Genomic DNA, 13,968 nt, shown 5'->3' with positions numbered 1-13,968 from the left:
TTGATTAGAAGTGAATTTAGGGACAACACTCATCCCATTACAAACACTTTACCAGGTACTAGGTGCACCTATGGGCCATCATCCCTGTGGTCATTGTGCCTATTGTAAATTCACATGAAAGATAACAGAGTTTGTTAACCCCACCAATCATAAAAAATACACTCTGAATCATTTTTCCACATGTAATACTGCCAATGTCATTCAGTGCAGATGTAAGAAAATTTACATAGGACAAACATCAGGGATTGTCAAAAGGCGAATAGGAGAACACCTCAGCAACATAAAAAATAAGAGATCTGGGGGGCCCTTATTGGAGCATTTTACTTCATGTCATCACTCCGTTGCTGACTTTAAGTTTTGGGTTCTAGGAAAAGTAAATGGGGAGAGAAGTCACGTCCTATTAAGGAGAGAAATAGCTTGAATTCTGGATCTAAAAAAGATGACCCCTAGTGGACTCAATGAGGGGTTAGAATTTCTTCCTCTCTTGTGAAATTTAAAACATATCCAGGATCCCTTCCACGTTCTCCTCCTGCAGTTGTTTGTAATCATCTAATCTGTCAGTGGTTTCACCTGTATCATGATATCTGGGAATTTATATATAGCAATACGCTTTGTGTATTTTTCTCTGTGGTGGTTGCACTAATGAAAGCAGCTTTGCTCACACTTCACACCAGCTGTTGTTGTAAGTGAAAAGATTTTTTTAATGTATGTTTTCATTTTATATGTTTATCAAAGCAGTATGTCCCTGCCATTTTATTTACAGCCCCTGACGAAGGCCTACATACACACAGGCTGAAACGCGTTGGGCTTGGATTATAAATAAAAAAATACATTTTTCTAGCATTTTAGAGTTCCCCCCTTCTTTTCCCCTTCTCTGGTTTTAGATGCTAGCCACTTTTAGCTGTTGGGGGAGAGTGACAAACAGCAGGGGAATCTTTCTTGCCCCTTCCTTGCATTGAGCGGGGCGGCTTATTCCCAGCTTGCAACGGGTGATGCGGCCCACCCAGGATTGCAGTTGCGGATCTCCTCCAAGGCGGGCCTCTAACGGTTAAACCAACAAGAGCCGCGCTCTGGTTCTCAGAGAGGCAGGAAACGGGTCCAACTAGGGGGACTCAATAGCGGCTGCACTTTCCTGTCCCATCACCGAGCATCAGGAAGCGGGCATCGGCCTGGTGACTTTCTTCGCCGAGGAGCCGGATCCCGGTGCATGGACGGGGCGAGGCATTAAGGTGCAAAATGGGGGTGGGAAGTGGAGGGGCGGGGGCAGAGGAAGAGGCGATTGGAAGAGGGGGAGCGAAGCACGTGTGCACAGCAGTGCAGTGCAAAATGAGACCCGACGTCTTAGCCCCAGCAGTGGGCAGTCGAGGGCGCCCCAGGGGCAGGAAGGCAGAATTTACTGAGACATACGTTGCCTTTGACCATGGCGGCTCCATATAGCCATCCTTTTATTGATACCTTTAATGTTTGGGGTTTTTTTGTAAACCATTTTGTGTTGTTTTTACAAAAAAGTGCTATATAAATCTTGCTAAATAGAAAATATGTACGTAATCCTGGCTAAAAGCTATTGACGCACCTGTTATAATAATTATAATTTCACATTGTGTGAAGAAGTTATTTCATTTGCCTACCTTGATTCTCCTGTAGTTCAAAGCTATATGTGCCTACAGTAGGGTTGCCAGGCTCAGGGCCTGAGAATGATTTTGTATCTGAGAGAAGAGATAATGCAGCCAAGCGCAGGTTTTCTCACAACACTGTAATGGGAAAACCCACAAGGTGACATTCTTCCTTCCCCCTGCACAACTTTTAAAACTCTTCTGTATCTTTTAAAATTGTGCAGGGGGAAGGGAGAATGTCACCTTGTGGGTTTTCCCATTACAGTGTTGCAAGAAAACCTGCGCTTGGCTGCATTATCTCTTCTCTTAAAGATACAGAATCATTCTCAGGCCCTGAGCCTGGCAACCCTAGCCTACACACATTGCAGAGAACTGTCATAGCTCAGTGGTAGAACATCTGTCTTGCATGCAAGAGGTCCCAGTTTCAGTTCTTGGCTTCTCCAGGTAGGGCTGGGAACGTTCCCTGCCTGAAATCCCGGAGATCCTTTTAAAAGCCATCCAGTTCTGTGCTCATTGCTGCATCTTGTGGAAGTGAATTCCATAAATTAATTATAAAGTTTTGGCTTCCAGCTTCCTCAGTAACACAGCTGTACTGCACTGTTAAAATACTACTACTACTACTACTGTGTGGAGTTCTGTTGTTCAGGATTCCATTCTTCATTCTCTCTACTCCACCACCAGTCACTCATCATCCTGTGGTCACTGAACACGCTCAGTCCCCATTGTGATGCTTTAGGGTTCTCCACTACATGGGATTTCCCCCCCCCCAAAAAATATTTTTTGTACTTCTGCAAAACTTGGGGTTTCCTCAAACTTGCTGATACTTGCCCTCATGTGCATCAGCAGTGCTGGTTTAGAACATAAGAAGAGACCTGCTGTTCTGACAGTGACCAACCAGATGCCCACGGGAAACCTTCAAGCAGGATCTGAGCCTGACAGGGCTCTCCTGCAGTTTCCAGCAACTAGTATTCAGAAGCATACTGCCTCCTACCGTGGAGGCACAGCGCAGCCAGTGATGACCTTGTCTCTCCATGAATCTGTTTGATCGTCTTTTAAAGCTGTCTAAGTTGGTTGCCATCACTTCCTCCTGTGGGAGTGAATTCCATAGCTTAACTAAGCACTGCATGAAGAAGTCGTTTTAGTTTCATTGGAAGTCCTTGAGCTCTCTAGTGTTATAAGAGAGGGAGAAAACCTTTCCTCTATCCATTTTCTCCACTCCATGCATAACTTTATACACTTCATCTTTTTGGCTATTTTGGTGACAAAAGAATCGGCACTCACACCCACAACACTGGCAATAGAAGCAATTATGATTATTACCATGATTTTTTTTTAATAAAATGGTTCTGGATCCAAAAATATGATTTAAATAAGAAAAGTAAATTATTTTTGTTGCTGGTTTTTGTGTTTTAACTGACCCTGATGTACTGATTGAATGCTGAATTTCCTTTCTGGCAGGCAGGGAGTAAAAATGGAAGAACAGGGACCGATGCGACCTGTTCAAAGGGAGAGATTAGAGGCCAAAAGAAAAAATCCTCATGCGGTCCAGGTTGAGACCACCTGGGGTCTTCCGCCTAGGGCAGATTTTCGCCAGGTTAAGCAGGAGCCAGAGGAGGGTGTGCAGCAGCAGGGCTGGGATGCCCAGTGGCAGGATTTCTTGAAGACAATGCACCCCCCTCGTTTGGAATGGGACACCCCACAGCCTCCCAGTCCTCCCCTGTCAGGTGATGGTGTCCTCCAGGCCTCCTTCAAGGGAGGTGCTGATGCCAGCTGGTGGCCTGGCGGAGGAGAGGGGGTGACCCAGACCCCACCAGACCTCAGTGGGAAAGCGCAGGAGGAGGGAGGAGGCCTGATTACCTCTGTGACAGTGAAGGAAGAGATCCTGGACCAGGAGGAGGAGGAAGATGCCATCAGCTCGGAGATGGAGCATCAGCGCTTCAGGCAGTTCTGCTACCTGGAGGCCGAGGGCCCTCGAGAGGTCTTTGTCCGACTCCAGGAACTTTGCTCCCGGTGGCTGAAGCCAGAGAGGCGCACCAAGGAGGAGATCGTGGAGCTGCTGGTCCTGGAGCAGTTCCTGGTTATCCTGCCCATGGAAATGCAGAGCTGGGTCAAGGGATACAGGCCAGAGAGCTGCGCCCAGGCCGTGGCCCTGGCTGAGGACTTCCTGCTGCGGCTGGAGGAGGCCGAAGGGCTGCCAGATAAGGTAAGGCCACTCCGCTCACAGTGGTCTCCAGCACCTCGTGGTGAGCGGTGCGCTGCCTTTGGGCATGGTGGTTCTGTTTAGCAGTGGTGGCGAGTAGCCATTGACAGACCCGTCCTCCGCCTTCCTGCATTTATCTAACTGCCCTTAAAAGACATATCAGACCAAACTGTGGTTGATATGGGAGGTCCATGATTATATTTCCTGACATTCTTATTTTACTAAAGCAGCTTAATGGGCTCTCAGTTTTATCAGAGTTGTGGCTGTGGGGGCAGCAGTGTGCTCCCCATTTTCCTGGTCTAAACTGCCTCCCTCTCCAAGCTGCTGCTTGCCCCCCCCTGAGGAAAAAATCTGGTTACCTCTTGCATCCTTAGCCCTCCCTTCTGTAACGTTAAAGATAATAACTCTGCCTTACAGGGTTGTTGGAAGATTTACAAAGGGACTCGCTTCATTTCCATAACCTTTTCCCCGTGCACACAGTTGTGGTTGAAACCGGAAGTCTCTATTTAGACATAATTTTACATTTTGTCCAAACTGGGAAGCACATTTGGTGCCCAGTCTGGAATAAGCCAAGATATTAAACCAACTTCAAACTGTGTTCCACCAAAATGGGAAACTGTGGTCAGTAAGAGGCTTTGTGGTTTTGCTGTTCACACTGCAGAGAGATTGTGCACACAGGCGAAAGGCTTCTTCAAATCTCCCCTTATTACATCGAGATCACTTAAAGTAAGCCAATGTACTCAGTGCGGTCCTGTGGATCTCGACTCAGGAGTAAGCCCACTGAGTTACTCCCAAGGTGCGAGGAACCTTTAGCCCTCCAGATGTTCCCGAACTACAACTCCCATCATCCCTGCCTATTGGCTTTGCTTGCAACATCCAGAGGGCTAAAGGTTCCCCACCCTGGTGCATAGGATTACAGTCTACAATGCTATACAAATGCTATTTATGACTGTTAATCCAGGCAGCACCTCTGCCAATCAGCCTCTCAAGCATTTCATTATGTCCCAGTTTGCACCCCTATTTCTGTTTCAGGAATCGTGGCCTGTGAAAGACGTGGCTGTTAATTCTCCAAAGTCAGAGGAGGATCCATTGGACCCAGCGAACTTCCATCTTTCTGCAAAGGCTGAGGAAGAGAGCGAAGAGGAGGCTAACGTTCTGGGTAAGGGACTGGGGCCTGGATCCTTAGTTGTTTTTGCAATATTGTGGGGGTGTAGGAGTATGCAGCAGTAGGCACTCTCTCTTGCCTGAAATTCAGTTGGCCGCTTTGATGATGGAAGTGTCAGATTCTCTGGGACAGCTTTTCCCAACCTAAATGCCCTCCAGGTGTTTTGGACTCCAGCTCCCATCAATTCTAGCCAGCATGGCCAATGACTCGAGATGATGGGGGTTGTAATGCAGCAGGATCTGGAGGATATCAGAGAAACGGTTTCCCTGCCCATAACATTTTCAGTGCCATTCATGTATATGTAGGCATGGTGTTTGCACAGCTGAGGCAAGGCTAGAGACAAGGATATGTGTGCTGCTACACATAGTTAGGCTTAGTTACTGTATGGGAGTGGCTCCTTTGAGGACGGATGGAATAAAAATCTAATGAGAAAAAAAATCACAAAAATAAAGACAACTTGTGGAACTCGCAGCCACAAGATGCAGCATTTGCTGCTAACATAGGTCAGTGGTTCCCAAATGTTTTGTTTCCGCACGGACCACTTGAATATTGCTGAGGCTCTATGAGGACCACTTCATGATTTTTCTGCTGGTTGTAGCCACTGTAATAGACTTCACAAGGTGGTTATTATATGCCTTTAAGTTGATTACGACTTATGGCGACCCCATGAATCGGTGACCTCCAATAGCATCTGTTATAAATCACCCTGTTCAGATCTTGTAAGTCCAGGCTTCACAAGGTACGTCATGATTTTCATTCCTTCTTTTATTTCTTACGCATTGTATTTTATCGTATTCCAAAGAATTCAAATTACAATATGATAAAATCTAATATAAAAAAGAAAAAGCAATAAAAACATTATTAAAAGCCAGTATGAATAGGTAATGTGATGGATATCCCCTCCCGCCTTCAATCACAAATCCACAGACATGCTGCAGACTGCGTGAATGAGGCTTGTGGACTACTGATGGTCTGTGGGCCACAGTTTGGGAACCCCTGCTGCGGTGTAACAAGGAGATCAGTGTTACAGTTAAAAAGAACTTATGTCATTGATTCCTTTTGCAGCATTATTTGTTATATCCGCTGTCTTCTCTGTTTAGAGGCTGTTCCTTCAGCGTGGAGTAAAAGTCAGGTCACAATTCTTTGTTTGTCCTAGCAGGCAGCGATGAAATGAAGGACCGAGAGAGCGAGGGGAAGTCCTTCTCATTCAAAAGACATCCGCAAGTGGGCAGCAGTGGACTACCTCTGGAGAGACTCAATGGGAAATTTTTCCAGGTTTGTGAGCTGGAAGAGATGTCAGGAAATCAGCAGAGCAAGGAAAGCCACCGGGAGAACCCAGTGGAGATCCAAGCTCTGATTTGTGAGAAAAGTGACAGAGGATTAGAAGGAAGCAACTTCCCAGAGGGAAGCCAGAAGGTGAAGAGGAAACAGAAAGGTCTCCAGTTGTGTCAGAGCTTTGACTTCCCTCACAAACAGACGTCCCAAAAGCTGTTCAGGTGTGCCTATTGTGAAAAGGTCTCCAACAACAGTGCGAACATGATTATACATGAGAGGACCCACACCGGGGAGAAGCCCTTCCAGTGCTCTAAATGTGGCAAATGCTTCAGCACGAACTGCAACCTTATGATACACATGAGAATCCACACAGGCGAGAAGCCGTACAAGTGCGCCGACTGTGGCAGGACCTTTACCGGCAAAGCCGCCCTTATCATACACGAGAGGACCCACACGGGAGAAAAGCCCTATGAGTGTCCGATGTGCGGGAAAACCTTTGGCTGCAGCTCCAACCTCGTCACCCACAAACGGGTGCACATGGGAGACAAGCCCTTCAAATGCTCCGAGTGCAATTTGGGCTTTGTTTGCAGGTCACAGCTCACCATTCACATCCGGACGCACACAGGGGAGAAGCTGTATAAATGCCTGGAGTGCGGCAAAAGCTTCACGCGGAAAGCCACCCTCGTTATACACGGGCGAACCCACACTGGGGAAAAGCCTTATGAATGCAATGAGTGCTCGAGAACCTTCATTTCCAGCTCTTGCCTTCGGAAGCACGAGAAGCTGCACACAAACTCTTACCTTCAGTAACTTGACAGGCTGGCTACACATAGAAAAGAAAGCGCCAACAGCAGGAAAAACTACTGCAGGAAGAGCACCAGCAGCCAATCCAAAAAATTCTCACCAGCCGGTCTAAAAACTTTCATGACAAGCTTTTGTAAACCAGATTCAACTATCCTCCCCTTTTTTGTTGTTGTGTGATCCAAATGTTACTAACATGTCATGCATAATATGCTATTTTGTAATAAGTTTTTTGAGCTGGCATCTGTAGTAACAGTCTTAGATGCCAAAAAATAATATTGTTCTGATGTTTATTAATCAAAGAATAATACTTCTGATCTGTGAGAGAATACACAGAAGAGGGATCTTTTGAATCTGCTGAGTGTGAGAAAGGCTTCAGTACAAGCTCTAACCCTGTCATTCGCAAGAGGGCACACAGTAGAGAGAAGCCCTATCAGGACTTGGATTGCAGGCAGAAGATCAGTACAAAGGAGGGTTTATGCAGGGGAGAAGCCATATGAATGCTCAGATTGTGGGCGCAGTTTCAGCCACAGAGCATCCCTTAGAAGACACAAGAGAATCCTCTCTAGAGTGACAACCACATGAGTGTTTGCATTGTAGACAAAGAGTTGATTCTACCTTATACCAACTCTGACCGTTTGTCGATTTAGCTCACTTTGGGTAGCCAACATGATCCCTTTCAGATGTTTTGGACTACAGCTCCCATCATCCCTCACTCTCTAGGGCTGATGAAAGTTGCAGTCCATGACATCTGGAGGGTACTGCATTGGCTATCCCTGCCTTAGGGCATGAGTTGGCAACATGGTGCCCATGGGCCCACACGCACCTGCAGAGACCTCCCCTGGTGTCCACAGGGTCCTGTCTCCCCTGCCACTGAAATTAGGCCTGGGAAGGTTAACTTGCTTCCCCACCTATACTCTCCAGGAAGATCAACTTCATTAGTGGGGGGTTTGTTGTGATATGCCTTCAAGTTGATTATGACTTATGGCGACCCTATGAATCTTTTTTGGATATATTCCTAGGGTTTTCATGGTAAGAGGTATTCAGAGGTAGTTTACCATTGCCTCCTCTAAGCCTACGGCACCTGGTATTCCCAGGTGGTCTCCCATCCAAGTACTAACCAGGCCTGACCCTGCTTAGCCTACGAGATCAGGCATGTTCAGAGTAGTATGACCATAGGCAGTGGGGGTAGGAGGGAGCAAAAACACTTCTTTCAAAGCTAAATGCTGGCAGAGAGGAGGGGAAAGTGAGCATGCCTGGTTACAGCCTACACTTGTCCAAGCACAGCACATGCATGGGGCCCATAACAGTTTCTCTGGTTTGCAACCGCAGCTGTCTTCTCATCTAGCACCAGATCCAGCACAAGCTTTACCTTCAAAGACAGGCAGGGAGCTTTTTGCAGTCCAAGGGCCATATTCCCTTCAGGACAGTCTTCTGGGAGCCACATACCTGTGGTGGGCAGGGCCAGAGAGGCAAAAGTGGCAGAGCAACAGATGAAACGGTTATCTTTGTATAGTGGGCTAGGTTCTGCACGCGCCCTTCTCTCATCTCCAGGCACGCCAGAGGCATCATCAGCACCCAAGGGCACATTCCAGCTAGGCAAAAATGCTCAAGGAAGGTGCAGAGCAGGGTTGGCGAAGGATGTGGCCTGGGGAGAGGAGATTAGCTGGGGAGAGTCCTGAGGGCCAGACAGGCTTGGAGGGTTGTGTTCGTACCTCATGTCTGAGGCTCCCCTTCCCTATTCAGTGACCTCCGTGCTTTGCCCCTCTCCCTCCTTCCACACTTCTTATTCCTAAGCAGTGGTATACTAGTCCATGACGTGCATGTGCTCCTAGCGACAGCCCCCATAAATACGCCTCCCCCCAAGGAGAATCCAAAAATCCAAGGAGCGGCGTGCAACCGTTCTAAGACACTCGTGCACCAAAGAGCAGCATCGTATGCCCATTTATTTGGAGCAGGATTGCGATCCTGTGCAAAGTTACATTTGGTTAGAAAGACATTTGCGTCGCCGAACACGGCGGTGTTTACTTCTGCCTTCATAGGTTCAATTTGTAAAGATCTTCAGCCTGCCCAGATGCCTTAGCTAGCAATGCCAACAATCTTGCAAAGGTTACCGTTCAAACTGACGGCGTGAGCTGGCAATCCCATCAAAGAGGAGAAAGGAAATGGCCACCCTCTGGCTCAATTGTTCCCCTCTTTCTCAGAGTTCCTTTGCTAACCTGTCACAGACAAACTTGACAACCTCCCTATCGCCTTCAGTTTTTGCCGGAGCAATTAACTTGGCATTCCTGCAGATGGCGCTATTGCCTCCTCCTCCAAGAAACCACCTGGAGGGGGCTCCTGCCCCAAGTTTCCCCTTTGCTATGTTATGGCTTCTAAGCCCATAAGGACAGCCCTGCACGATGAGACCAAAAGCCTATTCAATCCAGGATCCTGTTTCCCCACTTTGTCCATTCACGCCTCTGGGAAGCCAGCAGCTCAAAAGGAACTGGACACGGGGATGACAGCAGTCCCCGCTATAGTGAGATGTAACATCTTTCTGTTTAAATTTTGGGACTGTTGCAACTAGCCAAGTCCCTAGGGAAGCCATTTTGCAACTAGCCAAACTTCCAAATATGCCCATAGCACCAAAGTGATTGGAGACTCCTGGTCTACACTGACAGCAGTAGTCTGCCAGGGTTTTAGGCAGAGGTCTTTCCTAGTGCTACCTGGAGATGCCCAGGATTGAACATGAGTCATTCTGCATGCAAAGATGTGCTCCACCACTGAGCTACGAATAACCCCATCCACTGGGGGCGTGGGGGGACAAGAGACAGATAGGACTATACTTTTCTAAGCTTTGAGAAACAATTTTTTAGCCTGCAGTTTAATATATGATTAAACTGAGAATGTTAGGCAACTTTAATTGGCATCTACGAGGCTGGATGCAAAAACATCCTCAAACTGCAAGCAAGGCCTGCTGGGAGTAAGCAGCAGTGGCTGTTCCCAGGGGTGTAGTGGTCCACGGTCTCAAGGGGTCTAAGACACCCCCTTTGCTTTTTGGGGAGCAGGGTCCCAGCAGGGTACCTTTGTCTCCAGTGTCCTATGAGCCAATCAGCATGAAAGGGGAGTGTGTTGGCCACTGAGAAGTGTCTTCTAACATGCCTCCTTGTCATTTCCTCCTGATTGGAGCCAGTCAGAATGAAAGGAAGTGAGTCAGCCACTGAGAAGACTCTTTCATGCTTATTGGCTCCTAGGGACATCTGTTGTTGTGGGAGACCTTGGATGTGGGAAGTGTGGACATAACGAGAGCAAGTGAGTGAGCAAGAGGGGTTGGCTGTGATGGGATGGGGCATGACCATCATGAAGGGACCCTGCACTTCTGAATTTGTCACTACGCAATTGGCTGTTCCTCTCCCCAAATCTACACTGACTGTCAGTGGCTCTACAGTGTTGCAGGCAGCAGTCTCTCCCAGTCCTACCTGGAAATGCTGAGGATTGAAGCAGGGACCTTTCCTATGCAAAACAAGTGCTCTTACCACAGGATGGATTGACTTCCGTTAGGCCCAAGAAGGCCAACAACCGCTTTACACAAGAGTTGTGTTGAATGATCATGCAGCAGGGCATAGCATAAGATAAGAGCAGCTTTTCTTCCGTGAGGCTGTCTTCTCAAAGGGCATCATCATAGCCCTTTTGATAGCCATGGTAATCACGGTGCTTTCCTTTTGAAAGGAGGGGTCTTCTTTGCGGTGCGAGAAGTTTCCTCCCAGGCCCTGCCTCCTTCCCACTTTTTTCTTTGCACTGTCCTGCTCTCACCCTCTGCTTCCCACACTTTCTGCACAGCCAGAGTTCTGCTACTCCCACTTCCCCCAGCTGCTTCAGATGGCCTGATCTCAGCATCTTAATAATAATAAATGAAATAAAATAAATACATCTTTTTAATACGATTCACCATGGTATCCTACTGGACCGGCTCTGTGGGATGGGTATTAGGGACACTGTTCTACAGCATTGCCCTTCCTACCTCCGGGGCCAGTTCCAGACAGCAGCATTAGGGGAGTATTCTTCAGCCCTTTGGCAGTTGGGGTCCCCAGAGCACAATTTTATCCCCAGTGCTGTTTAAAGTCTACAGCAGGGATGGAGGGCATTTTTCAGTCCAAGGGCCGCATTCACTTACAGGCCACTGGTGGGTGGAGCCAGAGGCAAAAGGAGGGCAGAACAACAAATGCAAATTTTACCTGTAGACAGTAGGCTAGTTTCTACACAGGCTCACATACCTCTCTCTCTCTCTGTTCCATCCAGGCAAAGCAAGGGGCATGATGGGCATTCAAGGACAAATTCCAGCCAGGCAAAAACGCTCACACCTCCAGATGTTGCTGGACTCCAACTCCTATCAGCCCCAGCCAGCATGGACAGTGGGCAGGGATGATGGGAGTTGTAATCCAGCCACATCTGGGGGGCCACACAGCTTCCTTACCCCTGCTCTAATAAAACAGGTGAGAACAAGACATGGTGATGACCACAGGAGAATATGGCTTTTAAAAACGAAGATTAAACAAAATTCATGGATGATAGGCCACTAATGGTTATCAGCCATGATGGAAACTGAATACCAGATGTGGGGGTTGGGACAGCTGATGCTTTCAGGCCCTGCTTATTGTGTAGTAGTCAGAGTGTCAGACTAGAATCTGGGAGACCAGAGTTCAAATCCCCACTCAGTCATGAAGCTCACTGGATGACCTTGGGCCAGTCACTGCCTCTCAGCCTAACCTACCTCACAGGGGTGTTGTGAGGAAAATAAGGGGAGGAGGAGAACCATGTTTGTACACCACCTTGAGCTCCTGGCAGGGGAGGGAAGGTGGGAATAAAGGTAATAAATAAATAATTAAAATTAAATCTGGCTGATCACCATTGGAAACAGGAAGCTGCCTTACGACAAGTCAGACCATTGGTCTATTTAGCTCAGTATTGTCTGACTGGTAGCGGCTCTCCAGGATTTTTGAGCAGGGACTCTCCCAGCCCTAGCTGGAGATGCTGGGGACTGAACCTTTTAAGAGACACCTTTATCCCAGCTTCCATCTGTATTGGATTGTTTTTAAGATGTTTTGTTTTTAAGAGTTTTTTGTTTTGTCACTTGTTATTTGCTGCCCTGGGCTTCTTTTGGGAGGAAAGGTGTGTGACGCCCTTCCCTGGCTCTCCCTGTCAGGTTCCTACCTGCTCGTGGTTACTGCCTGTCTCTAGGCACCACCAGGGACTCCACCAGTCCGGACTGTCCTTTTTTATGGTTTCCCTCTCCGCTCTAGCATAGATCTCAACAGATCCCCCTGCTAGGCAGCACCACCAGTCACGTCCTATAACCAGTATTCCTAGAGACTCTGCCTGAGTCTCCCTCAATTAGGTTACCTCTGTGACTGCGTGCTTAAGCTGTCCCAATCCCTTTGATTTACTCAGACTGCTTATAATTCTGGTTTGCTCTGAATACTTGTGGTGTTATATTCTTCCCTTCACCCGCTGCCACCATTTGCCACTCTTCAGCCTTGGTTATTTACCTCACCCTCCCTTCTGGTCTGTGAAACCCCAGCCAAGGATCAGGCCTCTGGTAAACCAAATTAAGTATTTATTAAATAACACAGAGAACAAGATTAACAACATAAGAACATAAGAAGAGCCTGCTGGATCAGGCCAGTGGCCCATCTAGTCCAGCATCCTGTTCTCACAGTGGCCAACCAGCTGCCTGGGGGAAGCCCGCAAGCAGGACCCGAGTGCAAGAACACTCTCCCCTCCTGAGGCTTCCGGCAACTGGTTTTCAGAAGCATGCTACCTCTGACTAGGGTGGCAGAGCACAGCCATCATGGCTAGTAGCCATTGATAGCCCTGTCCTCCATGAATTTGTCTAATCTTCTTTTAAAGCCATCCAAGCTGGTGGCCATTACTGCATCTTGTGGGAGCAAATTCCATAGTTTAACTATGTGCTGAGTAAAGAAGTACTTCCTTTTGTCTGTCCTGAATCTTCCAACATTCAGCTTCTTTGAATGTCCACGAGTTCTAGTATTATGAGAGAGGGAGAAGAACTTTTCTCTATCCACTTTCTCAATGCCATGCATAATTTTATACACTTCTATCATGTCTCCTCTGACCCGCCTTTTCTCTAAACTAAAAAGCCCCAAATGCTGCAACCTTTCCTCGTAAGGGAGTCGCTCCATCCCCTTGATCATTCTGGTTGCCCTCTTCTGAACCTTTTCCAACTCTATAATATCCTTTTTGAGATGAGGCGACCAGAACTGTACACAGTATTCCAAATGCGGCCGCACCATAGATTTATACAACGGCATTATGATATCGGCTGTTTTATTTTCAATACCTTTCCTAATTATTGCTAGCATGGAATTTGCCTTTTTCACAGCTGCCGCACACTGGGTCGACATTTTCATCGTGCTGTCCACTACAACCCCGAGGTCTTTCTCCTGGTCGGTCACCGCCAGTTCAGACCCCATGAGCGTATATGTGAAATTCAGATTCTTTGCTCCAATATGCATAATTTTACACTTGTTTATATTGAATTGCATTTGCCATTTTTCCGCCCATTCACTCAGTTTGGAGAGGTCTTTTTGGAGCTCTTCGCAATCCCTTTTTGTTTTAACAACCCTGAACAATTTAGTGTCGTCAGCAAACTTGGCCACTTCACTGCTCAGTCCTAATTCTAGGTCATTAATGAACAAGTCGAAAAGTACAGGTCCCAATACCGATCCTTGAGGGACTCCACTTTCTACAGCCCTCCATTGGGAGAACTGTCCGTTTATTCCTACTCTCTGCTTTCTGCTTCTTAACCAATTCCTTATCCACAAGAGGACCTCTCCTCTTATTCCATGACTGCTAAGCTTCCTCAGAAGCCTTTGGTGAGGTACCTTGTCAAACGCTTTTTGAAAGTCTAAGTA

General features: G+C 47.4%; 1 protein-coding gene and 1 pseudogene across 3 annotated transcripts; one reads left to right on the top strand and one right to left on the bottom strand.

Moving 5' to 3' along the window:
• The first annotated feature begins 578 nt into the window (after positions 1-578).
• On the top strand, positions 579-7,946 carry LOC133381107 (zinc finger and SCAN domain-containing protein 30-like). Of its 3 annotated transcripts, none has more exons than XM_061619679.1 (4): positions 579-682; positions 3,072-3,816; positions 4,846-4,972; positions 6,138-7,946. In XM_061619679.1, the coding sequence occupies exons 2-4, from the start codon at positions 3,085-3,087 to the stop codon at positions 7,061-7,063; spliced, it is 1,785 nt and encodes a 594-aa protein (XP_061475663.1). In that variant the 5' UTR covers positions 579-682; positions 3,072-3,084; the 3' UTR covers positions 7,064-7,946. The 3 variants fall into 3 exon arrangements, with proteins under 3 accessions (XP_061475663.1, XP_061475661.1, XP_061475662.1); XM_061619677.1 differs by having other exon boundaries at positions 6,135-7,946; XM_061619678.1 differs by lacking the exon at positions 579-682 and adding an exon at positions 1,078-1,229 and having other exon boundaries at positions 6,135-7,946.
• A 180-nt stretch (positions 7,947-8,126) lies between these two features.
• On the bottom strand, positions 8,127-8,235 carry LOC133382532 (5S ribosomal RNA; annotated as a pseudogene).
• Between the last annotated feature and the right edge of the window lie 5,733 nt (positions 8,236-13,968).

Source organism: Rhineura floridana, chromosome 3 (assembly GCF_030035675.1).
Source record: "Rhineura floridana isolate rRhiFlo1 chromosome 3, rRhiFlo1.hap2, whole genome shotgun sequence".
Lineage (NCBI taxonomy): Eukaryota > Metazoa > Chordata > Lepidosauria > Squamata > Rhineuridae > Rhineura > Rhineura floridana.
This window is presented reverse-complemented; position numbering and strand designations above follow the sequence as displayed.

Bases quoted from the DNA above. Each gene is read 5' to 3' on its own strand.
- LOC133381107 (XM_061619677.1), top strand. From the start codon at position 3,085: ATGGAAGAACAGGGACCGATGCGACCTGTTCAAAGGGAGAGATTAGAG. The intron at 3,817-4,845 runs GTAAGGCCACTC...TTTCTGTTTCAG, and splicing joins CCGAAGGGCTGCCAGATAAG to GAATCGTGGCCTGTGAAAGA. The intron at 4,973-6,134 runs GTAAGGGACTGG...TGTTTGTCCTAG, and splicing joins AGAGGAGGCTAACGTTCTGG to CAGGCAGCGATGAAATGAAG.